This window comes from Bolinopsis microptera, chromosome 1 (assembly GCF_026151205.1).
Source record: "Bolinopsis microptera isolate Bmic1 chromosome 1, MBARI_Bmic_1.0, whole genome shotgun sequence".
Taxonomy (NCBI): Eukaryota; Metazoa; Ctenophora; class Tentaculata; order Lobata; family Bolinopsidae; genus Bolinopsis; species Bolinopsis microptera.
The window spans coordinates 2,850,970-2,874,965 of NC_087072.1; the positions used below are offsets into that span (position 1 = coordinate 2,850,970).

At 36.8% G+C, this 23,996-nt stretch overlaps 2 protein-coding genes across 2 annotated transcripts; one reads left to right on the forward strand and one right to left on the reverse strand.

Moving 5' to 3' along the window:
- Positions 1 to 1,444: 1,444 nt before the first annotated feature.
- Positions 1,445 to 4,408, reverse strand: LOC134825949 (uncharacterized). Its single transcript, XM_063838155.1, has 2 exons — positions 4,069 to 4,408; positions 1,445 to 3,948 (listed from the first exon to the last, which is right to left on the reverse strand). The coding sequence occupies exon 2, from the start codon at positions 3,479 to 3,481 to the stop codon at positions 1,445 to 1,447; it is 2,037 nt and encodes a 678-aa protein (XP_063694225.1). The 5' UTR covers positions 3,482 to 3,948; positions 4,069 to 4,408.
- Positions 4,409 to 9,367: 4,959 nt separating this feature from the next.
- On the forward strand, positions 9,368 to 23,991 carry LOC134825950 (zinc finger protein 160-like). Its single transcript, XM_063838157.1, has 6 exons — positions 9,368 to 9,602; positions 10,327 to 10,439; positions 10,839 to 10,926; positions 11,911 to 12,723; positions 21,710 to 22,237; positions 23,924 to 23,991. Exons 1-6 carry the CDS (start codon positions 9,368 to 9,370, stop codon positions 23,989 to 23,991), a joined length of 1,845 nt encoding a protein of 614 aa, XP_063694227.1.
- The last annotated feature ends 5 nt before the right edge of the window (positions 23,992 to 23,996 follow it).

Consider the following 23,996-nt stretch of genomic DNA (forward strand, 5'->3'; position numbering starts at 1 on the left):
ACAGGCTAGTGGCTAAAATGACTGCCTTCCACGCTGAGCGTGAGATCTGAGAGATATAATACTTGTACAAAACGTCCGATAGAATTAATACAGTCTAACTATTAGCTAATAACTATCAAAGTTCTTAATACGAAAATCTCTTTTCTATGAACGGAATTGAAACATCGTTCTAAGACTGACAGGTGCACAAAAAAATACCCGTCCAACACTGTAATCAAGTGTGATCTTTAGAGATTTCTGTATTGAGTTATCGTAATGACAGAAAACTGCGTACTAAAACTAAATATTAGGAGCTATTCAAGCTTTAAACACAACCTCTAGAGAGTCAATAATGAGTCACTAACAAATCATTGACACACACCACTGTACTAAACAGTTCTAAAACGTAAAATACTGTCGTTTAAAAACAGGTTCAAACTGAGTCCCTAAAGGCTCGGGATCAGTGAAGAACATGTAATAGCATGTTGATCGAAACGACAGCATTCTTATAAAACCAAAAACTCACGCTGAGCAACCTGCTCCTAGCTCATCCCAACAGAAAATACCAAACATCCCCTGTTAACACTTCCTACAGAAGATGCAAGTTAAAAAGTAATATCAGGTAAATACTTTCATTTCTTTGAGAAGAAAGGATCGTCTTTCTGAAAAGTAAGTTTGAAACTGAAATGTTAGACTTTTAGAAGTAGGAATCTGAAATATTCTGTTAGCGGTAATTTTATTACACATGTCACGTACAAAATGTACTTTAAATTGTATCTATTAATCCTTATTATCTCTACACCATGTAATAGAAAATTTAGCAAATCAACTGACAAATGTGACCGTGCGCTACAACACAAAGAAAAGGAGCGCTAAAGCTGGTACACACGTCTAAATTCGCTAACTAATCTATGTTTCTCCCAAAATTGTTGAAAATTTAGCAAATACAACCAAAGTTCAGTTACCAGACTAAGAGAAAAGAAAAGAAAGGATAGAATGGTTCCTAAAAATGGGATTCACTAACTTTTCATCAAACATTCCCAACTTACTACATTCTCAGTAAAAAATATGAACTAACGACAAAAAATTGTCCAAAATATCCTTCCCGAAACTTCTGTTCGAGAAACTTCTCTAGAACATAAAAACACAAAATTAATATACGTGTAAAGAGTTACAAATGTTTAAAAGATTGTTAAATACAAACACCTCGTGCATGTTAAAAGTCTCTGAAAGGTTAAAAATGTAAAAATGACTCGTTACAAAGTTGGTAATTCTAACAATACTAATATATACACACACATTTAAAGTTAAAAGTTTATTACATATAATGACGTTAAAAAGTTATTGTTTAACCAAATTGACATTTCAAACAACAAATAATCCAAGCAAAAATATTCAATCTCTTTCTACAACATTAAGTCCAAAACAGTTATACTCTCTCTGACATATTCACAGTATCCTTGATCTATGACTTAAGCGAGCTTGCTGAAAACTGCACCTCTCTTCGTGAGACATCCTGAACAATCTTTAACCTCTGCACTTGTACAGAGTTATCCAACTCAACTGATACGGGTTCACCGTTTGACTCGTCCAATCGTACATTGTAAAGATTTTTGTTCTTCCCTGTAGGTTTCCCGGCTCTACCTATCACCAAGGCATTATTCCAATCATCACTCTCCGAGGATCTGAACCTGATAATGTCATTCTTCTTTACACCCACGCCTGTTCTGGTTTGACACACACTTTCCCAATCCGACTGATTCACTGACAGATCTAACAGATTCACACTCCCTGAAACTGAACTTACAGTTCCATTGTCATCTGGCTCAAATTCTGTCTCAATTTCTGGCTCACTTTCTGGCTCACTGTCTTGATTCACATTACCTGAAACTGAGCTCACAACTCCATGGTCCTCTAGCTCACTATCTGGCTCAATTTCTGGCTCATTGTCTTGCACACTCTCAAGGTCACCTGCACTATCAGTTTCTAACTCCTCCTCTTGATCACTTTCATCCTCACTTAGTGACCATGGCGATGAAATCTTCTCCTCTAAAACAGGACGGACCTTAATTTCTGTTGCATGATTAGTTCTTCCAGAATCTGTTTGGCTGATAGAACTTTCACATCGTCCTATGGGTATCATCATGTGTCCTGACTTAGTGATCACTAGATTCTCTTCTCCTCCGAAAGCATAAACTTTGTCAGTTTCAGTATCGATCTTCATCTTAATCTTTTTCATGGACTCTCTAGACAGTAACAAAGGAATATCATTTTTCACAATAAACACGTTTAAAGTTACTTTCTGACCACATATTGTTACTGGGAGTGCTTTTTGTATCCTGGCTGTAACTGCATCTCCATCCCCGAAACAAAAATTCTTCTCACAAGGAGTCACGTTGACCTCTTCTTGTTCAGCTGATGTCAGAGATTCCTCGAAGGCTGTCAGCCATTTCTTCCCACACACTGTGGAACTAGCACCTGTATCTAAAAGTGCTCTATTTTTCGATTCTCCCATAAGACACTTGTCTTCGTCTTTTAGTTTAAAGTCAGACTCAAAGAATGTAAGCTTCTTCTCTCCAAATGTGTTGTACTTACAGTCTCTCATCATATGGTCTGTTTCCTTACAAATATGACAACGTAAGGGTCCTGATTGTTGGGCTTGTGCTCCTCGTCTGGATCTAAATGGAGCTTGTTGATACACGTTTCCTGAACTCTGTCCTTGAAATGCAGGTCTTTGTCCGAAGGGTCTTTGTCCGAAAGGTCTCTTAGATGGATAAAAATCCCTGTGTTGGTGGTATCTTTGTTGATAAAAAACTTTCTGAGGGTCTTCCTCCTGGTTGCTCTGGTCATCACCAAAATGTTCTGAATTGTTGATGTCATACTGTTGAAAATACGTATTTACAGGCTCTTCTTTAATCTTTGGTTTTCCGATGGAATATGTTTCACCGCTTGCGCTTGATGAAGAAGAAGATGTATTAGTATAATCTTCTCCGTATGCTCTTTTAAGCTGGGATTCCATATTCTCGTAGCTTAACTTAGAGACCGTTGCCCTGATCAATGTCTTTTGATGGTCCGAGAGATTAGCATGATGTAATAAGAAGTACGCTAGTACCCCATCTTCAAATACCACAGTAGCACCACGCTTCTGCACAAGGCTCTTGTAACGATGGCTAAATTCTCTCACATACTCTTCCATGGGCACTTCCTTGGGTCTTCTGTAGTTCATGAAGCTGTCAATGGATGTAAAGACTGACTGTGTCTGGTCTTTTTCATATAACTTATCCAGCTCGGCAATGAGAACATCTATTCCTCCATCTATGGATAACTTTTCTACGTCTAGCTGTATAGCCACAGCTTCTGGTTTTCCAGACATATTCATGATTAATGCAGCTGCTCCTGCCTCAGGCTTGACGGTAGTCACCTTCTTCCACCACTGAACTCTCCGTTTCCAATCTGTATAGTTGGACTTCTCATCAAGAACAGGTACTCTATCACCTCCCATGATGAAAACTGAAATCTAGTGTTAGGTGTTAAGTTGTTAGGTGTTAGTTTAAATATATACAAAAAAAATACGGTCGGTGTAACGTAGTTCTTCCTGCTACCACTGTTGGAACCCTGTTCTTGGGTTAATTAAATAACAAATAATACTCAATTATTATAAATACAAATTAGATGAATAAAGAGGTTATACAAATAAATGGTGTTTCAAATGTAACCTTGTTACTCTATGTACTCACCCTCAAATAGTGAATGAGTGATTAAAAGGTGATTGGTGTGACTCAGTTACTCACACTGCTCTAACTAATACACAATTCAATACTAAACTAAATAATGTCTTTTTACTATTAGATTAAACAACTATTAAATTAAAACTACTACTCTGATGATGATGTTCTTCTTACTATATGAGGGACTTCTGAATGATGAGGACTTCAACTAAACTGGAACTGATAACTATAATAAAAAACCCTGGGGGAAAACTACCGTGAGTAAAGTGAAAGGTAATCCACGTGAAACTATAAATGAAAGTGAAAGAGGAAGCGGGAACTCCTAGACTAAACTACTAAACTATAACTATAAACTACTTACCACTCTTTCCACGTCACAGAACACAGATAGTATCTGTCGACTGGAATCTGTGGGATCACTAAAACAACGTCACTCCTCTCCCTTCTGCTACGCTAGAGTCTGGAGTCGACAACGTCACTCCTCTCCCTTCTGCTTCGCTAGAGTCTGGAGTCAACTAAACACTGGACACTCCTCTCTCTTCTGTTACTTCAACTAGAGTCTGGAGTCGAGCCTTGTCTGCCTTCTGGAGTCCCTTTACCCCAACACTGTATATACAATCACTGGAACTAAACCTTTGCTAAAGTGAGATACAGGGTTAGTAATATGAAGTACAAAAACAAGCTACAAATAGAATTAAGATTCTAACACAGGTCTATAATTTTCAAGGAGTTCCTGGTTATCTTTCTTGTAAATTGGACTAATCCTTCCAATCTTAAGGTCATCAGGGAATATGCCATCTTTCATACATTCATTGTACAGTACAGTAAGTAGAGGAGTGACTATTTTTGAGGACTGTTTTACAACATGAATAGGAATATCACTTGCCTTACCGTTCTTAAGTTCAGATATGATTTTGCTAACCTCGTCTGTTGTGCAGTCATGCATGTAAATGCTGGAGGTGTTTGAGAGCGGTAAATAGTCATAGAAACTAGGTAGATTGTTTATGTTCATTTGACCAAGTTCATTGTAAGCAGTATTTAGGTCAGAGGCCAATGATACGAAATACTTATTGAATTCGTTTGCTATGATCCTCCTGTTCGTTATCTTAACGTTGTCTATGGTGAACAGCGGCTTTATTTCACGCCGCCGTTTTCCTCTTATACTATTAATTAGTTCCCAGGTCTTTTTACTATTCCCGCTATTTTCTGCAAATTTACCAGAGAAGTAATCTGTTTTCACTGTTTGACGTGTTTTCTTTAGGACTTTTCTGTATTCTTTGTAGATAAGGTAGCGACTACGTTTTAGTGAGCATTCAGGGCACTGGCAAATCCCGCCCTTGTTATCAGTTTCCCCGAGTTTACATTTTCTATTTCTTATCTCAACCCAATTTTCGTACAGTTTATGCTGATTATTAATTGAGCAAATGAGACCGGGAGTTATCCAAGGGTTAACCTTAACAGTTCTCTTAGAGGTTTTCGGGGTTTCTAGTTTAAACGATTTTTCGATGCAGTTTTTGTAAGTGTCATGGAATTCAGTAAAGTTATGGATTATTTTAGTTTTAAGCTCATCTTCAAGATCCACTAGGAAGCCGTTAACATTTGATTGACAGAAATCGTAATACTGTTTAATAGAAGTTTTTCCAGAGTTGACTTCAACATTCCAGTTAAATATGTTAAAAATAGGCGAGTGGTGAGTTATTCGTTCTTTTAGGGTGCCTGAAGTAATAACATTCTCAATGTCGTTGGTAATTATGTTGTCTATGCAAGATGCTTTACAGCCTGGTTTTTCGTGAGTAGCAATAGATATTAACGGACAAAATCCTTTACTGAACAATATTTCTTCATATTTTTGTACATTTTTGTTATCTTTATCATGAAGATCGATATTAAAGTCTCCAGCTAGATAACTAAACTTCGGCATGTGATCAAGAAGGTTAGAAAGTTCAACTAGAGCTTGGGAAATACAGCCACTTGGTGGACGATACAAAACACCTACATTAACAGGTTGATCTTCGTTACTTAATGATAAGACAAGTATTTCTAGATGTTCTGTGACTTGTGATATATTTTCAATTACTGTAGCATTTAATCTATCGTCAACATAAAGGGCTACTCCAGTGCCCTTTTGTTTGTTAGGTGCTGTGTCCTGATAGTAACTATTATAACCGTCGAGCTGAAATAGGTTGCTTAATTCTTTCCCAGTGTTGGTTTCAGCTAGGCCTATTACGGAGAATTTTGTTTTGTACCTACAGGTTTCAATGGCAAGGTTGTCAAAATTTGATTTATTTCCATCAATATTTTGAAAGAGAATAGATGATTGTTTCTTTACTTGGTTGCAGAGAATATTGGTAAGGTCAGATGCAGTGTATGAGTTACAATTATTTAAAGTATTCGAGATTTTGGTTGTGTATTCGTCTAGGTTGTTGTCGTCGTTGTCATTGTCAGTGAGTAGTTTAAATGGGTTGTATTTAACCTTGTCTAAATGGATACAACGAGTACAGTAAAACTCATTAGATTGGCTATTTGTATTGGATTTGCGATAGCATTTATGGTGCATTATGCAGTCACAGTGGAAACATTCAACTATTGTTTGGCCGATGACTATGTTCTTAGAACAGACAAGACATACCTCCTTAATGAGGGGAGTCATGTGGTTGGTAGCCATAGATTTCTATAGTCGGCTTGAAAGCACTGAAAATGAACTTCTCTCCGCTGCATTTCACGAGCTGATTATGCTGGGCCTTCCTTGGTACACCAACATCTCTAATCTTCTCACCAAATATAACTTCCCCCACTCATCCTCTTCAAAATCCAAGCTCTACCCAAATCAGTCACAACATGAGGGAAGAATTTGTGGATACCTGGAAATCTGCCAAGGCATCTTCACCTAAATTAGAATTCTACAATCAAATTAAGCATGATTTTGAACCAGAAACATACTTAGGAGTGGTTAAGATCCCCGATGCTTGGAAAAGCTTAACAAGGTTTCGTATTAGCTGCCACAATCTTTACATTGAGAGGGGCCGTTACGAAACCCCCCTAGTACCAAGAGAACATCGATGGTGCACTTTTTGCTTTTTCAGCAAGGGGCTTAAGCCTATTGAGGACGAAATTCATGTTCTAACTGACTGTTTACTCTACTCCTCAGTTAGAGAAAAATGTAACTTCCATCCCAAAAATATTACTGACCTAGCCGGTCTGCTATCCGATAAAACACTAGAGTCTACAAAATTTACTGCCACAGCAAGAGCAATCCACTCAATTCTCTCTGTGAACGAAAATTTTACAGCCTACTATAAGAGCCCAGATTTCCACTCAAATACTGGCCAATGCATAATGCTATAGGACCTCAAAAATAGTATTATAAAACATTTCTATTTTATCCCTACACATTTGTAAATAACTAGAATTGTGAAACCTTAAATTATCTCAGAATTATAACTATTGTGAATTCAATAAAATAATTATCACTTTTGTATCCTTGTATCCTTGTATCCTTGTATCCTTGTATCCTTGTATCCTTGTATCCTTGTATCCTTGTATCCTTGTATCCTTGTATCCATAGCCATGTGTATACGCGTACTGCGTGACGCGCTTGTTACTGCTTGTAGCGCGATGCGTTACTGCGCCGCGCACTCAATGAGGCTTCTCACAGCAATGAGGCTTCTCTGGCTAGATCGGCGAGATGCGCTACTGTGCCGCGCCGAGCTGCCATGAATTGACATCGTCAATTAAGTTACTGCAAGCGAGAGGGCTCTGGTTAGAGCAATTATACACCAACGTACTCACACGGGAGAGAAACCCTACAAGTGCAAAGAATGTTCATATTGTAGTGCTCAGAAAGGTGATCTCAAGGGACATATGAGGACTCACATGGGAGAAAAACTCTACAAGTGTAAGGAATGTTCATATACTTGCTCTGATAAATCACGTCTTGTCAGACACCAACGTACTCACACAAGAGAGAAACTATAAAATTGCCAGGAATGTTCTCTGTTCTCATATAAAAACTTTTATATTTGTTCTGATAAGTCACACTTTATTAGATACCAGCGTATTCACAGATTCACGGGTAAAGAATGTAAGTTTACTTCCACTTTTATATTATTAGTTTACCTATGAGGTATGATTAATGATTGCCTTTATAGTCTAGAAATAATCTCCACCAATTTTTTGAATTATTACATTGATAAGATTTACTTTTGATAGGTACTTAATAAAGTTGATGAATTCCCTTCCCTATTAAATTTTTAAAAATATTTAGTGAAAATTGATAAACGAAGATCTAGATATTGATACATATTATAACCAACATTGCTTATCCTCTGCCTTGTTAACAAAGAGCAAATTTTCTTAATGCCTTCTCCCTGTCCTAAAACCAAAACTTCATCCTATCAAAGTAAAGGCCTGTTGTTACCACAAGCTATTATACCGTCCCTCTCAAAAACATGCCTCAACCTCCATCAAAAACAATTTTAGTATTCAGTCCTTCTAGTTTCCAAAAATGTACCGAGCTAGTGTTCTGGTGTGCACAAAAGCCCCTAAGCCCGTGCATTCCTTGCCCCGCTAGCTGCCAGTCCTTGACAAACTTCCAATAGCAAAGATCAACTACCTAGTCATTTAAAAATTGAGCACTATACAATTTTAATTGTTTTAAATATTTGACTTTGTAAAATAAGCTAAAACATTGATTTATTAGTTTCATTGATTTATTAGTTTCATTGAATGTTTAGAGCTATGTTTGAAATGGATTTTTCTGATTTAAATAAGAGAATTTTGCAGTTTTTTGCACAAATAAATGAGAAATTAATCATAATCTAACAATTAATTGAATCTCACTGATTTTGTCTTGTCTCAATAGTAGAAATTAGTAAATATATCGTTTTCCACTTTAATCTATATTGAAATATTGTTCGTTATTTTTATTATATGACTATGATAATATGATATTTATTAACTGTATTATAGCTGCTTGGTACTGATAGAATACAGTTGTATGAGGATGGTTTAATTATTATTATTTAATAATATTGCATTTATTTATACCACTGATAATTAAAGATTTTGTTATTTGAATTTAGAAAGTTTGTGTATTTTTATTTTATTAATCAGTTATTTATCCAGGAAAGTTTGTCATGTTAACACGGAGTAAAAGATCCTCAACAGCTGCTGATAAAGAAAAGAGTAACAAAAATGTAATTCCAATCAAAAAGGAAATAAAAACTGAACAGGAGGAGGTGACTGGAATATCACATGGTTTTATTTGTCCGAAATGTGAAGCTCACTTCCTTTATGATAATTTCTTTGTGGAACATATCAGAGAACATCATAGTGAAAAAATCAATGATATGTCTACTAGAAATGTCTTGTTTGATTCTTTACGATCATCAGTCAGATTGGACAAAGAAAATACTTCTCCTGTTGGGAAAGCTTTTAAATATGACGATTGTTCTTATAATACCTGTACTGAGAACATTGATCTTGTGAAACATTTACGTATTCACACGGGAAAGAAACCCTACAAGTGTAAGGAATGTTCATATTATAGTGCTCAGAAAGGTGATCTTAAGAAACATATGAGGACTCACACGGGAGAGAAACCGTACAAGTGCAAGGAATGTTCATATTCTAGTGCTCAGAAATGTTCGCTCACAGCGCATATGAGGACTCACACCGGAGAGAATCCCTACAAGTGTAAGGAATGTTCCTATTGTAGTGCTCAGAAAGGTGATCTCAAGAGACATATGAGGACTCACACTGGAGAGAAACCCTACAAGTGCAAGGAATGTTCATATTCTAGTGCTCAGAAAGGTGATCTCAAGATACATATGAGGACTCACACGGGAGAGAAACCCTACAAGTGCAAGGAATGTTCATATTCTAGTGCTCAGAAAGGTCGGTTCAAGATACATATGAGGACTCACACGGGAGAGAAACCCTACAAGTGTAATGAATGTTCATATACTTGCTCTGATAAATCACGTCTTGTCAGACACCAACGTACTCACACAAGAGAGAAACTCTAAAATTGCCAGGAATGTTCTCTGTTCTCATATAAAAACTTTTATATTTGTTCTGATAAGTCACACTTTATTAGATACCAGCGTATTCACAGATTCACGGGTAAAGAATGTAAGTTTACTTCCACTTTTATATTATTAGTTTACCTATGAGGTATGATTAATGATTGCCTTTATAGTCTAGGAATAATCTCCACCAATGTTTAGAGCTATGTTTGAAATGGATTTTTCTGATTTAAATAAGAGAATTTTGCAGTTTTTTGCACAAATAAATGAGAAATTAATCATAATCTAACAATTAATTGAATCTCACTGATTTTGTCTTGTCTCAATAGTAGAAATTAGTAAATATATCGTTTTTCCAATTTAATCTATATTGAAATATTGTTCGTTATTTTTATTATATGACTATGATAATATGATATTTATTAACTGTATTATAGCTGCTTGGTACTGATAGAATACAGTTGTATGAGGGTGGTTTAATTATTATTATTTAATAATATTGCATTTATTTATACCACTGATAATTAAAGATTTTGTTATTTGAATTTAGAAAGTTTGTGTATTTTTATTTTATTAATCAGTTATTTATCCAGGAAAGTTTGTCATGTTAACACGGAGTAAAAGATCCTCAACAGCTGCTGATAAAGAAAAGAGTAACAAAAATGTAATTCCAATCAAAAAGGAAATAAAAACTGAACAGGAGGAGGTGACTGGAGTATCACATGGTTTCATTTGTCCACAATGTCAAGCTCACTTCCTGTATGATGATTTCTTTGTGCAACACATCAGAGAACATCATGGTGAAACAATCAATGATATGTCTACAAGAAATGTCTTGTTCAATTCATTACCATCATCAGTCAGGTTGGGCAAAGAAAATACTTCTTCTGTTGGGAAAGCTTTTAAATGTGACGATTGTTCTTATACCTGTAATGAGAATAGTGATATTGTGAACCATTTATGTATTCACACGGGAGAAAAACCCTACAAGTGTACGGAATGTTCATTTGCTTGCTCTTTTAAATCAAAGCTTATTAACCACCAACGTACTCACACGGGAGAGAAACCCTACAAGTGTAGTCAATGTTCATATTCTTTTGCTCAGAAAGGTAATCTCAAGAAACATATGAGGACCCACACAGGAGAGAAACCCTACAAGTGTAAGGATTGTTCATATTCTTGTGCTCAGAAAGGTAATCTCACATTACATATGAGGACTCACACAGGAGAGAAACACTACAAGTGTAAGGATTGTTCATATTCTTGTGCTCAGAAAAGTAATCTCACATTACATATGAGGACCCACACAGGAGAGAAACCCTACAAGTGTAAGGAATGTTCATATTCTTGTGCTCAGAAAGGTAATCTCACATTACATACGAGGACTCACACAGGAGAGAAACCCTACAAATGTAAGGAATGTTCATATGTTAGTGCTCAGAAAGGTGATCTCACACTACATATGATGACTCACACAGGAGAGAAACCCTACAAGTGTAAGGAATGTTCATATTGTAGTGCTCGGAAAGTTGATCTCAAGAAACATATGAGGACTCACACAGGAGAGAAACCCTACAAGTGTAAGAAATGTGCATATACTTGCTCTGTTAAATCAAATCTTATTAAACACCAAAGAACTCACAAGAGAGAGAAACTATAAAATTGCCAGGAATGTTCTATACAACTGTTATACTTGTTCTGATCAGTCACACTTTATTAGACACCAGTGTATTCACTGGTAAAGAATGTCAGTTTATCTAGAAATAATCTCCACAAATGTTTAGAGCTATGTTTGAAATGAATTTTTCTGATTTAAATAAAAGAATTTTGCAGTATGTTGACCAAATAAATGTGAAATTAAACTTAATCTTTGATATATATCTAACCATTAATTGAATCCCACTGATTTTGTCTTGTCTTAGTAGTAGAAATTAGTAAATTTAATGTTTTTTCACAATCTATATATTATTTGTTATTTTTATAATACGACTCTGAAATGAAATTTATTAACTGCATTATAGCTGCATGGAACTGATAGAATAAAGATGTCTGAAGGCGGTGTAAATATTATAATTTGATAATATTCCATTTATTTATACCCAGTGGTAATTAAAGATTTAGTTATTTGAATTTGGAAAGTTTATATATTTTAATTTATTAATGAGTGTTTGTTGCAGGAAAGTTTATAATGTTAACTGGGAGTAAAAGATCCTCAACAGCTGCTGATAAAGTAAAGAGTAACATAACTGTAATTCCCATCAAAAAGGAAATAAAAACTGAACAGGAGGAGGTGACTGGAGTATCACACGGTTTCATTTGTCCACAATGTCAAGCTCACTTCCTGTATGATGAGTTCTTTGTGGAACACATCAGGGAACATCATGGTGAAACAATCAATGATATGTCTACTAGAAATGTCTTGTTCAATTCATTACCATCATCACATTCATCAGTCAGGTTGGGCAAGGAAAATACTTCTTCTTTTGGGAAAGCTTTTAAATGTGACGATTGTTCTTATACCTGTAATGAGAATAGTGATCTTGTGAAACATTTATGTATTCACACGGGAGAAAAACCCTACAAGTGTACGGAATGTTCATTTGCTTGCTCTTTTAAATCAAAGCTTATTAACCACCAACGTACTCACACGGGAGAGAAACCCTACAAGTGTAGTCAATGTTCATATTCTAGTGCTCAGAAAGGTCATCTCACATTACATATGAGGACTCACACAGGAGAGAAACCCTACAAATGTAAGGAATGTTCATATGTTAGTGCTCAGAAAGGTGATCTCACATTACATATGAGGACTCACACAGGAGAGAAACCCTACAAGTGTAAGGAATGTTCATATTGTAGTGCTCGGAAAGTTGATCTCAAGAAACATATGAGGACTCACACAGGAGAGAAACCCTACAAGTGTAAGGAATGTGCATATACTTGCTCTGTTAAATCAAATCTTATTAAACACCAAAGAACTCACACGAGAGAGAAACTATAAAATTGCCAGGAATGTTCTATACAACTGTTATACTTGTTCTGATCAGTCACACTTTATTAGACACCAGTGTATTCACTGGCAAAGAATGTCAGTTTACACTTTACTTGGACCACTTTTATTTTATTAGTTTACCTATGAGGTATGATCAATGATTGCATTTATTATCTAGACATAATCTCCACAAATGTTTAGAGCTATGTTTGAAATGAATTTTTCTGATTTAAATAAAAGAATTTTGCAGTATGTTGACCAAATAAATGTGAAATTAAACTTAATCTTTGATATATATCTAACCATTAATTGAATCCCACTGATTTTGTCTTGTCTTAGTAGTAGAAATTAGTTTAAATTTAATGTTTTTTCACAATCTATATATTATTTGTTATTTTTATAATACGACTCTGAAATGAAATTTATTAACTGCATTATAGCTGCATGGAACTGATAGAATAAAGATGTCTGAAGGCGGTGTAAATATTATAATTTGATAATATTCCATTTATTTATACCCAGTGGTAATTAAAGATTTAGTTATTTGAATTTGGAAAGTTTATATATTTTAATTTATTAATGAGTGTTTGTTGCAGGAAAGTTTATAATGTTAACTGGGAGTAAAAGGTTCTCAACTGCTGCTGATAAAGTTAACAGTAACATAACTGTAATTCCCATAAAAAAGGAAATAAAAACTGAACAGGAGGAGGTGACTGGAGTATCACACGGTTTCATTTGTCCACAATGTTGTTGTAAACGAGGTATTATACTAAAAGTTGGTCTACGTGGCGAGAAAGTGGGCGTTCCTAACTTATGTCAATCTACACTCACTAGTATCAAACGATCGGGAAGTATGTCCCAATATCAATAACAGAAAAGGAGAGAAGTGTGTCTCAACAATTTAGTTGTATCAGAAGTGTGTCCGATACAACAGTAAGGAGTGTGCCTTACTAAACTTCAACAATAAATACGTAACAGTAAAGGAGAGAAGTGTGTCTCTACAATTTGGTTGTATCAGAAGCGTGTCTGATACAACAGTAAGGAGTGTGCCTTACTAAACTTCAACAACAAATACGTAACAATAAAGGAGAGAAGTGTGTCTCTACAATTTGGTTGTATCAGAAGTGTGTCCGATACAACAGTAAGGAGTGTGCCTTACTAAACTTCAACAATAAATTTTAAAGGTGAGAAGTGTGTCTCACTAAAAATGTCTAAATAGAATAGAAAAAAGTCTTTGGATAATTCGGTAAATAAACGTATTGTACTTTGTAATAATCTTAAAAACTCTCCAAAAGGGGGACGTGACACAGACACCCGCACTGAACAAGTAGGCCCTTAAAAAGGCTGTACTCACGCGTGAATATAAGTCACGCATGAGTACAACTTCCGCGTGCTCGTACTTACACGTAAAAATAAAATTTAAAGATAAGAAATGTAAATGAATGTAACCTAGCACTAAAAGGATTCTAAAAGATGCTGCAATATAAAACCTACGAAATTACTTTACCCTAGTGGACTATAAGAACTAACTATTAAACTATAATATAAACTGTACTAAAAACCTAACTTAACCCTTGATCCTGCTAAATTGACCCTAATCCTACTTAACTACATATCACCCCAACAAGAAAACGTGATGCTGTGTCGTCTCTAGGAGACAACACAACATCAGAAATTAAAATTTTACAAAAAATATTTTCCCAAAAATTCAACATTTTTTTCAAATGTTTGCGACTAAAACAGATTCATCGCCCAAATATTACAATCAAAACCGCGTTTGAAAACGGTACACTTAGTACGTTTTAAAAGAGCTGAACTTCAAATCATATACATTCACATACAATAGTCCTTCTCAGAGGCAGGATAAAAATGATCATCTAATACAATTAGATATAAACTGTCTTCTTTATATTTACTCAAAATCAACAAAAATAGTTCATCGTCATCATTTCGTATCCATCTTTTCTTTATCATCATAAATCTTTCTCCATCTTTTACTCCGTCGTTGAAGAAACATCATTTTCTTTCCCATCTTGAAACGCCAGGTACTTCTGTGAACTGGTTTACACAGACAAATACTACTGACAAACATTCTGACTCATACTGATGTAGTCTAGCAGTGTGGCTAGAACTATACCAACTATAATCGATCGGTCAACTGTGCTCGGTTGGGCCTGGGTAGCACTCCAATCCCAGTCTTGAAACCGTGCCCGAATATCTGGCATTACTGAAATATTCCAGCCAGATTGGTAATCACCCGTCTAATCGTAGATGATTGGTTATCACTGTAATAGTCCGGAGGTCGCAAACTTTCTCTGTTCCTCAACCCATATCGTGGTTCTGGTTCCGGTATCTCTTGATGGCTCTGTTCTTCAGCATCCAGCTGAACTGTGCCTTCATCACTAGTTTCGAAAGACACAAAGGCACCCGTTGAGTTTCTACTCTCCTGTTCTTCTAAAGATCCACTTCGTCGATCAGTTTCTTCTTCATTCAATTCCGTTGGAGGAGTGGTCCTTATCGATATTGGCGAAGCTGGTAATCTTTCAATCTCTCGTGTAGTTGTCCGAGCAGGTGGTGGTTGAACTGGGGTACTACTCATATCAGGAGCAGCTATCACAGGATCAAGTGTCTTGTCGGGATGTAAAGACTGTCTTTTTCTACGCTGAGGATGATGTATTGTAGCAAACTGTTCGTCTTCGTCACTGTCATCGTTGTTCAGTTCACCTGTATGGGTGTCTGAAGAAGCAGTCTGTGCACCAGAGTGGGTGACAGGGAGAGCAGTCTGTGCGCCAGAGTGGGTGACAGCTAAAGGATATTTGGTCTTATTGTGCTTATTCCTCGCAAAATGTTTCATTTTACTGATATTTGTCACTTTATCCGTATCAGGTGTTATCTGCACAACATAAAGATGGTCATTTATCACTTTCTTTACCAATAGCGGACCTCTCCATCTTATTGAGTACTTGTGTTGAGGACAGTTTATCAGGACATAACACAGATCACCTGCTTTAAAGTATGGTCCCAGGATATTTCTGTCATGCTGATGTTTAGAGTACAGAAAGTCCGTGTCCGCATTTTCCCGAACTTTTCTAAGTGTTCTCTTCATCAAGGTATACATCTCGTAAGCTCCTTTACTTTTCTTTGATGGGATCTCCGTCTTTAAGTCATTATCCACAAGTAAAGTTATCGGGGTGTTTGTTTCCCTTCCAAAGACTAATCTGTTGCTTGAGTATCCAGTGTGTCTGTTTTTCAGTGAGTTAAGCGCCATGACACAGTAGCCCAAATAAATGTCCCAGCATCTTTCTTTTCCCTCTGGAATAGCAGCTCTCAACGCCTGGTTTATCCTTTTATTTGATCTCTCTGCTTTTCCGGTGCTCCGTGCTTTGTAACTTGTGCCGTGAGTTACCTTACATTCAAAGTACTGCCATATTGCTTTGAAATAATCAGCCGAGTAGCCTGGATGATTATCGACGATGATCTCTTTTGGTATTCCATGAATCAACGTCCAACGTCGAACAATTTGTTCAATGTTTTCTTTTGCAGTCTGTGTCTTTACAGGAATTGCCACAACATAGTTGCTCCACGCATCAGTTATAGTCAGGATATACCGATATCCTCGTGGAGTTCTTCCCTCAGACTCTGGCACTATGTGGTCCACAATGATGCAATCGTTGAAGGAGTGGAATAACATGTGTCGTAGAGGGGCTTTCAGGTACCTCTGTGGTTGCTTTATGGCTCCGCACTTCTCGCAAGCTGCAATGTATTCTTTGAAATCCTCAACCATCTTGGGCCAATAGAAGTTTCGGCGACAGAGGTCAACCGATATTTCTGCTCCAGGGTGGCAACTTGTAAGGGTCGAGTGATGTAGCTTCATAATCCCTTCGACGAGAATCTCCGGTACAACGATCAGGTCCCGTTTCTGATCTGGATGTCTCACATTCACCCATGCTCTCATAAGTAAACCATCATCAGAGATCTTCAGCAGATTAAATTGTTTCCACAATGAAACTAACATAGCTGGAGTCCTATTAGTATGGATCTTGGGCTTTTCTCCAGCAATTATCCAGTCTTTGACCACTTTAAGAATCTGATCTTTATCCTGTTCATCACATATCTTTTTTCTTTTAGGCTCGACATCAACATCCTCGGTAACAGCAGATACTTGAAATTCTTTAATTCCTCTTCGCTCAACCTCTTTTCATTTACTGGCATTTCTTGCAATGCACAATAGCATTCAACCTCCTCAACTTTTTGAATCTTGAAATTCACTACAGACTCGTATTCTCCTTCAAATAGTAGCTGCAGATCACTGGGTATCTCCACCTCACTGATAGTCGTGCTATCATCACAGACGGGTGGTAAGATATTTTCCTTCTTCTTTTCGGACTGAGTTTTACTTCCGTCACAGAGTGGTGACGAAGTATTTTCTTTCACGCTGTTCGTATCTACACAGATTGGTGTAATACTCTTTACTCTAAACATCTCGGCTTCTTCAGTCTGTGTAGAAATCTCAACAGTTGATGGTTTCATTCCATAACGAGAAAGGAAATCTGAGACGTTCCGCACTCCTTCAATGTGATGCATAGTGAAGTTGAAGGCTGCTAGCTCCTGTAATCGTCGTATCATCGTGGGGTTAGCTTTGAATATAGTGTCCAGGTGGAGGAGACTCTTTCAGTCAGTGATCACTTTAAATGTCTTAGCTCCTCTAAGATAGACAGCCCAGTGTTTCAAACTTGCACATAACGACTCGAATTCAAGCTTTGTTTGACCCCATTCTCTCTTGTGTCGAGGAACTGCTTTGCTGAAGTACCCCACCGTTCTTCTCTGTCCATCAATCATCTGGGTTAAAGTTGCAGCCAGACCATGTATTGAAGCATCCACTGTAACTTCGTAAGAATCATGAGGATCGTGTACTTCAGGGAAGCAGAGGGTAGGCGAGCTGCTGATTGCAATTTTCAGGTCTTCGAAACTTTTCTGGCATTCTGATGTCCAGACAAATTTTCTTCCTTTCTGCAGCAGTGCGTATAGAGGTTCACTGAGCTCTGCATAACGTCTAACGAATTTTCTGTTGTATCCGAAGAATCCTAACACTTTTTGGGTCTCTTTCACCGTTCTTGGAGGCTCTATTTTCTTGATTGCCTCTATTCGATCATCATTTATCCGTATTCCTTCAGTACTCAGGGTAATACCGACATATCTCACCTCTGTTCGCATCAATTCCGTTTTGTTGGGGGTGAGCTTCAGATTCGCACTCATCAGCTGCTTCAACATCCTTTCCAGTCTTTCAATGTGAGAATGCACATCCTTAGAACCCAAAAGTAAATCATCTAAAAAATAAAGAAGGTGTTCGATACTAGGTGAGTGTTCTAACAATCTGTAGACCATACGAGTAAAGATAGAACTAGAACTACAGTGACCCATAATCATTCTAGCAAAATTATATCTACGTCCCTTATAACTAAATGCAGTGATAGGTTTTGAAGCTTCATCGTATGGAATCTGATGGAAACTCGCAGCCATATCAAACGTAGAGAATATACAGTCGCCACCTATTTTATCTAGTACGTGATTGATGTTAGGAAGTCATACTTGTCCGCTAGGCACTGTTTGTTTACTCCCCGAAGATCTGCGACCACACGATATGTTCCAGGAGAAGACTTGGCTACGAGGAAAATGGGAGAATTCCAGTTAGATTCAGTTGTCAGTGGCTCAACTACTCCAGTATTTATCATATTGTCCATCAAATCATCCATCTTATGTTCAAGATTGTAAGGAACCTTTCTCTCAGGCGTCCAGCTGGGTACAGAATCTCTCTTGAGGTCAATGTGAGCGTTAAACATATTACAACAACCAAAATCATCCTTGTCGTAAGCAAAACAAGATCTATACTTCCACAACACATCCTTTAATCTCTGTGTCTCAGAGTCGCTCATCTCAACTTGGATCTTCTGCAGCTTTAAAGCATCAAACAGCTCGTTCTTAGTCCACTTACTCACCCTCTCTCCGGCAACAGAATGGAAGCCGGCAGGTGCAGGATAACTATCATTCGCCCTCACATTACTGTGAACCATTTTAACTCCTTGTACACCACCACTTTCTGTGGCTGGTCGCAGAAAACCTAACATGCTCCCCTTATAAATAGTCATGGGTTCATTACTAACATTGATACACCTAATAGGAACCCAACGTTTATCAGTGTACACTATAGAGGGTGCCATCAGTACACCGGTAGCTAACATGGTTTTCTCGTACGGTTCTGTTATTCCTTGGTAATTTACAAATGTTTGGGGAATTTTACCCGATATAAACTGCACTGTTCTAGGAGGGATGATAACTGTATCTTTACACCTTATTTTCTTCACATGAGGTATGTCACGTGGTTTCTCCGATAATGTACAGGATTGACCGTTCTCTTTAAATAGTTTGGAACTACCGAAATCTATACTAAGCTTGTTAGCTTCAAGAAAATCCAAACCCACTAGAAATTCAACGTCTAACATGTTGGTAACGATGAATACGTGCCGAGCTGATACAACTTCTCCAATTCTGAGGTCTAAGCTTATTTGACCTAGTACAGTTATGGCATTATTCGAAAATGACGTCAATGCTGCTTTGGAATTCTGTACTTTATCTACCAGACCTATTCTATTGATAAATCCTGGTGACACTAAACTTACACCACTTCCGCTATCTAAAAATACATGAACGGGTACACCCTTACAGCTACCCTTCGCTAATAGTTCTTTCTTAGATACTATCTTATCAACACGGTTATAGTTAGTACCTAATTGAGACGGCTGGGATGTACCGTGAACTCGCCAGCCGTATTCCCGTTTAAAGAAGACCGTTGATTGTTGTTAAACTGAGAATACGTGTTTGCACCAGAATTCCTACTATAACGGTTCTGATTTCTAGACCAACATTGACTTGTGTGATGGTTTGTCCTATGACAGATATTACATGATCTAACATCTTGTTCATTGCGGTACTGATCAGATCTGATACTACGACAGAATCTCGCCATGTGTCCAGGCTGGTTACAGTTATAGCAGATCATGGGGCGTTCACTGCGCCTTGAGTTGTTCTGGTTGTGGTTCTGTACTGTGCGGTAATTGGTATGCGGTACACGAGGTTGATCTGGGCCGTCAATACGTAAAACGTCAAATGAAGACTGCAACTGTGAAACTGGTTCTAAATCACCATGATCCTGGGTTGATATCAGTATATGTTCGTGTTTGATAGCTAAGCGTGTAGCTACATCAAACAACTTCAACTCAGATTCCTTAAGTTTCCGCCTTACTTCTACACTGTGGAGCCCATTACCCAAAGCAGACAAACACGCCTCATTCTTGAGAGTATGCTCAAGGGGAGAGAACGCCTTCGCAGCTTCTGTTTCAATACGTAATGCGAAATCCTCCACATTTTCATCCGGATTCTGCCTTAATTTGTACATAGCATCTCTCAAGGTACGTGACTCCGCATCTGGGTACAATACTGCTCTGATAGCCGCAGTGAATTTAGTCACGGACAAAATGTTAGCACTGTTTATGGTATTCAAAATGCTTTTAAACTTCCGGTACATCTTATCGTCTTCTACAAGATTTAATAGACGTAAATCTAGGTTGTTAACATAACTATCACCACTTATAATCATGTATTGTTCAAATCTATCTAAAAATATACAGATATCTTGCCCCACCTTAAACTTAGGAGGCTTGGCGATCTGAGCTTTTGACTGAACATTTACACTAGGCAATCGTGCAAGAAACTGTGTTCTGGAAATTCTGGAGGTGAAACTATTTCCTGTTTGTTATCAGCATTAGTTCGTTTATTATCAGATACTAAGTATTGTTGATGTTCTGAATTATACTCTGCTATTTGTCTCTCGATGTTTGTGTGCTCAACTTTAGCAGTAGTAATTTTGACCACAAGTTCTCCTAGATTTACATTTATTTCCTTTACATCCTGACTAGTTTCTTGACCATCCTTACTCTGCTTTATCAAACTACTTATCTGTTCATCTAATTCAGCTATTGCTTTTACGGAAGCTTCTAGTTCGATTCGGACAGTAAGGTAGACGACATTAAGTTTACTTTCCGTGGCCCTCCAGATGTTGTAAACGAGGTATTATACTAAAAGTTGGTCTACGTGGCGAGAAAGTGGGCGTTCCTAACTTATGTCAATCTACACTCACTAGTATCAAACGATCGGGAAGTATGTCCCAATATCAATAACAGAAAAGGAGAGAAGTGTGTCTCAACAATTTAGTTGTATCAGAAGTGTGTCCGATACAACAGTAAGGAGTGTGCCTTACTAAACTTCAACAATAAATACGTAACAGTAAAGGAGAGAAGTGTGTCTCTACAATTTGGTTGTATCAGAAGCGTGTCTGATACTACAGTAAGGAGTGTGCCTTACTAAACTTCAACAACAAATACGTAACAATAAAGGAGAGAAGTGTGTCTCTACAATTTGGTTGTATCAGAAGTGTGTCCGATACAACAGTAAGGAGTGTGCCTTACTAAACTTCAACAGTAAATTTATAAAGGTGAGAAGTGTGTCTCACTAAAAATGTCTAAATAGAATAGAAAAAAGTCTTTGGATAATTCGGTAAATAAACGTATTGTACTTTGTAATAATCTTAAAAACTCTCCAAAAGGGGGACGTGACACAGACACCCGCACTGAACAAGTAGGCCCTTAAAAAGGCTGTACTCACGCGTGAATATAAGTCACGCATGAGTACAACTTCCGCGTGCTCGTACTTACACTAAAACTAAAATTTAAAGATAAGAAATGTAAATGAATGTAACCTAGCACTAAAAGGATTCTAAAAGATGCTGCAATATAAAACCTACGAAATTACTTTACCCTAGTGGACTATAAGAACTAACTATTAAACTATAATATAAACTGTACTAAAAACCTAACTTAACCCTTGATCCTACTAAATTGACCCTAATCCTACTTTACTACAATGTCAAGCTCACTTCCTGTATGATGAGTTCTTTGTGGAACACATCAGAGAACATCATGGTGAAGCAATCAATGATATGTCTACTAGAAATGTCTTGTTCAATTCATTACCATCATCAGTCAGGTTGGGCAAAGAAAATACTTCTTCTGTTGGGAAAGCTTTTAAATGTGACGATTGTTCTTATACCTGTAATGAGAATAGTGATCTTGTGAACCATTTATGTATTCACACGGGAGAAAAACCCTACAAGTGTACGGAATGTTCATTTGCTTGCTCTTTTAAATCAAAGCTTATTAACCACCAACGTACTCACACGGGAGAGAAACCCTACAAGTGTAGTCAATATTCATATTCTAGTGCTCAGAATGTTGATCTCAAGAAACATATGAGGACCCACACAGGAGAGAAACCCTACAAGTGTAAGGATTGTTCATATTCTTGTGCTCAGAAAGGTAATCTCACATTACATATGAGGACTCACACAGGAGAGAAACACTACAAGTGTAAGGAATGTTCATATGTTAGTGCTCAGAAAGGTAATCTCACATTACATATGAGGACTCACACAGGAGAGAAACCCTACAAGTGTAAGGAATGTTCATATTGTAGTGCTCGGAAAGGTGATCTCACATTACATATATGAGGACTCACACAGGAGAGAAACCCTACAAGTGTAAGGAATGTTCATATTGTAGTGCTCGGAAAGTTGATCTCAAGAAACATATGAGGACTCACACAGGAGAGAAACCCTACAAGTGTAAGGAATGTGCATATACTTGCTCTGTTAAATCAAATCTTATTAAACACCAAAGAACTCACACGAGAGAGAAACTATAAAATTGCCAGGAATGTTCTATACAACTGTTATACTTGTTCTGATCAGTCACACTTTATTAGACACCAGTGTATTCACTGGTAAAGAATGTCAGTTTACTTGGACCACTTTATATTATTAGTTTACCTATGAGGTATGATCAATGATTGCATTTATTATCTAGAAATAATCTCCACAAATGTTTAGAGCTATGTTTGAAACGAATTTTTCTGATTTAAATAAAAGAATTTTGCAGTATGTTGACCAAATAAATGTGAAATTAAACTTAATCTTTGATATATATCTAACCATTGATTGAATCCCACTGATTTTGTCTTGTCTCAATAGTAGAAATTAGTAAATTTAATGTTTTTCCACGATCTATATTATTTGTTATTTTTATAATTATATGACTATGATACCTTACTCGGGATTATTATGACCGGGATAAAGTGGTGGGCTTAGGGTAATTTCGCCATATTTTTCCCGAACCACATTTTCACCGGTCGTTAATAAACCCGCCTACTCAGCTTTTAGGGTTCCCAAGGGGTATGGGTGCTCATATTTTAATCGTTGTCTTATATTCACTAAAGAAGACTATTGGGACACTTGTTGTAGGTTTTTCGACTTCATTTGGCTAAAATTGCAAAAAATTCACCTTTTTGCCCAATTCTTGTCATATATCCTTATTGTCAAATTTGATTTAAATAGGCCAATTTTTAATTTCTTAGGTATTGACTATCTCTACATAATGAAATAGGACTCAAAGTAAAAGTAACAGTTAAATTAAAACCTGAATTAATTAAAACTGATGAAAGGGATGATCCAGATGAAGATAACGAAGATGATTACAACTTATTGGAAGACTAAACAGCTCTCCCTTCATCTTAATATCGATCTGGTTGTTACGCTTCAAATGTTAAAAATTATTTTCCATCTAGTTTGATTAACCACGAGTCATTATTTCTGTCTACTTTCAACAATTATTGATAATTCGACTTGTTTCACAAGTTTTAGCAATGCGAAAATTTCTAAACTTGCTTATCTCTAATAAGGAAATTTACATCTGAGACAAAATTTTTGAATCTAAAATTGAAAGGTTGGACACCGGTAAAATGGCGACCGGGATAATGTGGTGGGTTTTGAGCAATTTCGCCATATTTTTCCCGAACCATATTTTAACCGGTCGTTAATAAACCCGTCGTAATAATCCCGAGTAAGGTAGACATTTATTAACTGCATTATAGCTGCATGGCATGGTACTGATAGAATATGGATGTCTAAGCGTGGTCTAAATATTATAATTTAATAATATTCCATTTATTTATACCCAGTGGTAATTACAGATCTAGTTATTTGAATTTGGAAAGTTTGTGTATTTTAATTTATTAATGAGTGTTTGTTGCAGGAAAGTTTATAATGTTAACTGGGAGTATAGGTCCTCAACAACTGCTGATAAAGTTAACAGTCACATAAATTTA

What these genes read in the sequence shown, in the direction of transcription:
- LOC134825950 (XM_063838157.1), top strand. Translation starts at nt 9,368, where the DNA reads ATGAGGACTCACACCGGAGAGAATCCCTACAAGTGTAAGGAATGTTCC. An exon ending in TAAAAACTGAACAGGAGGAG is followed by an intron (nt 10,440 to 10,838) that starts GTGACTGGAGTA and finishes TCTTTTGCTCAG; the next exon opens with AAAGGTAATCTCAAGAAACA. An exon ending in ATATGTTAGTGCTCAGAAAG is followed by an intron (nt 22,238 to 23,923) that starts GTAATCTCACAT and finishes TGTTTGTTGCAG; the next exon opens with GAAAGTTTATAATGTTAACT.
- LOC134825949 (XM_063838155.1), bottom strand. Translation starts at nt 3,481, where the DNA reads ATGGGAGGTGATAGAGTACCTGTTCTTGATGAGAAGTCCAACTATACA.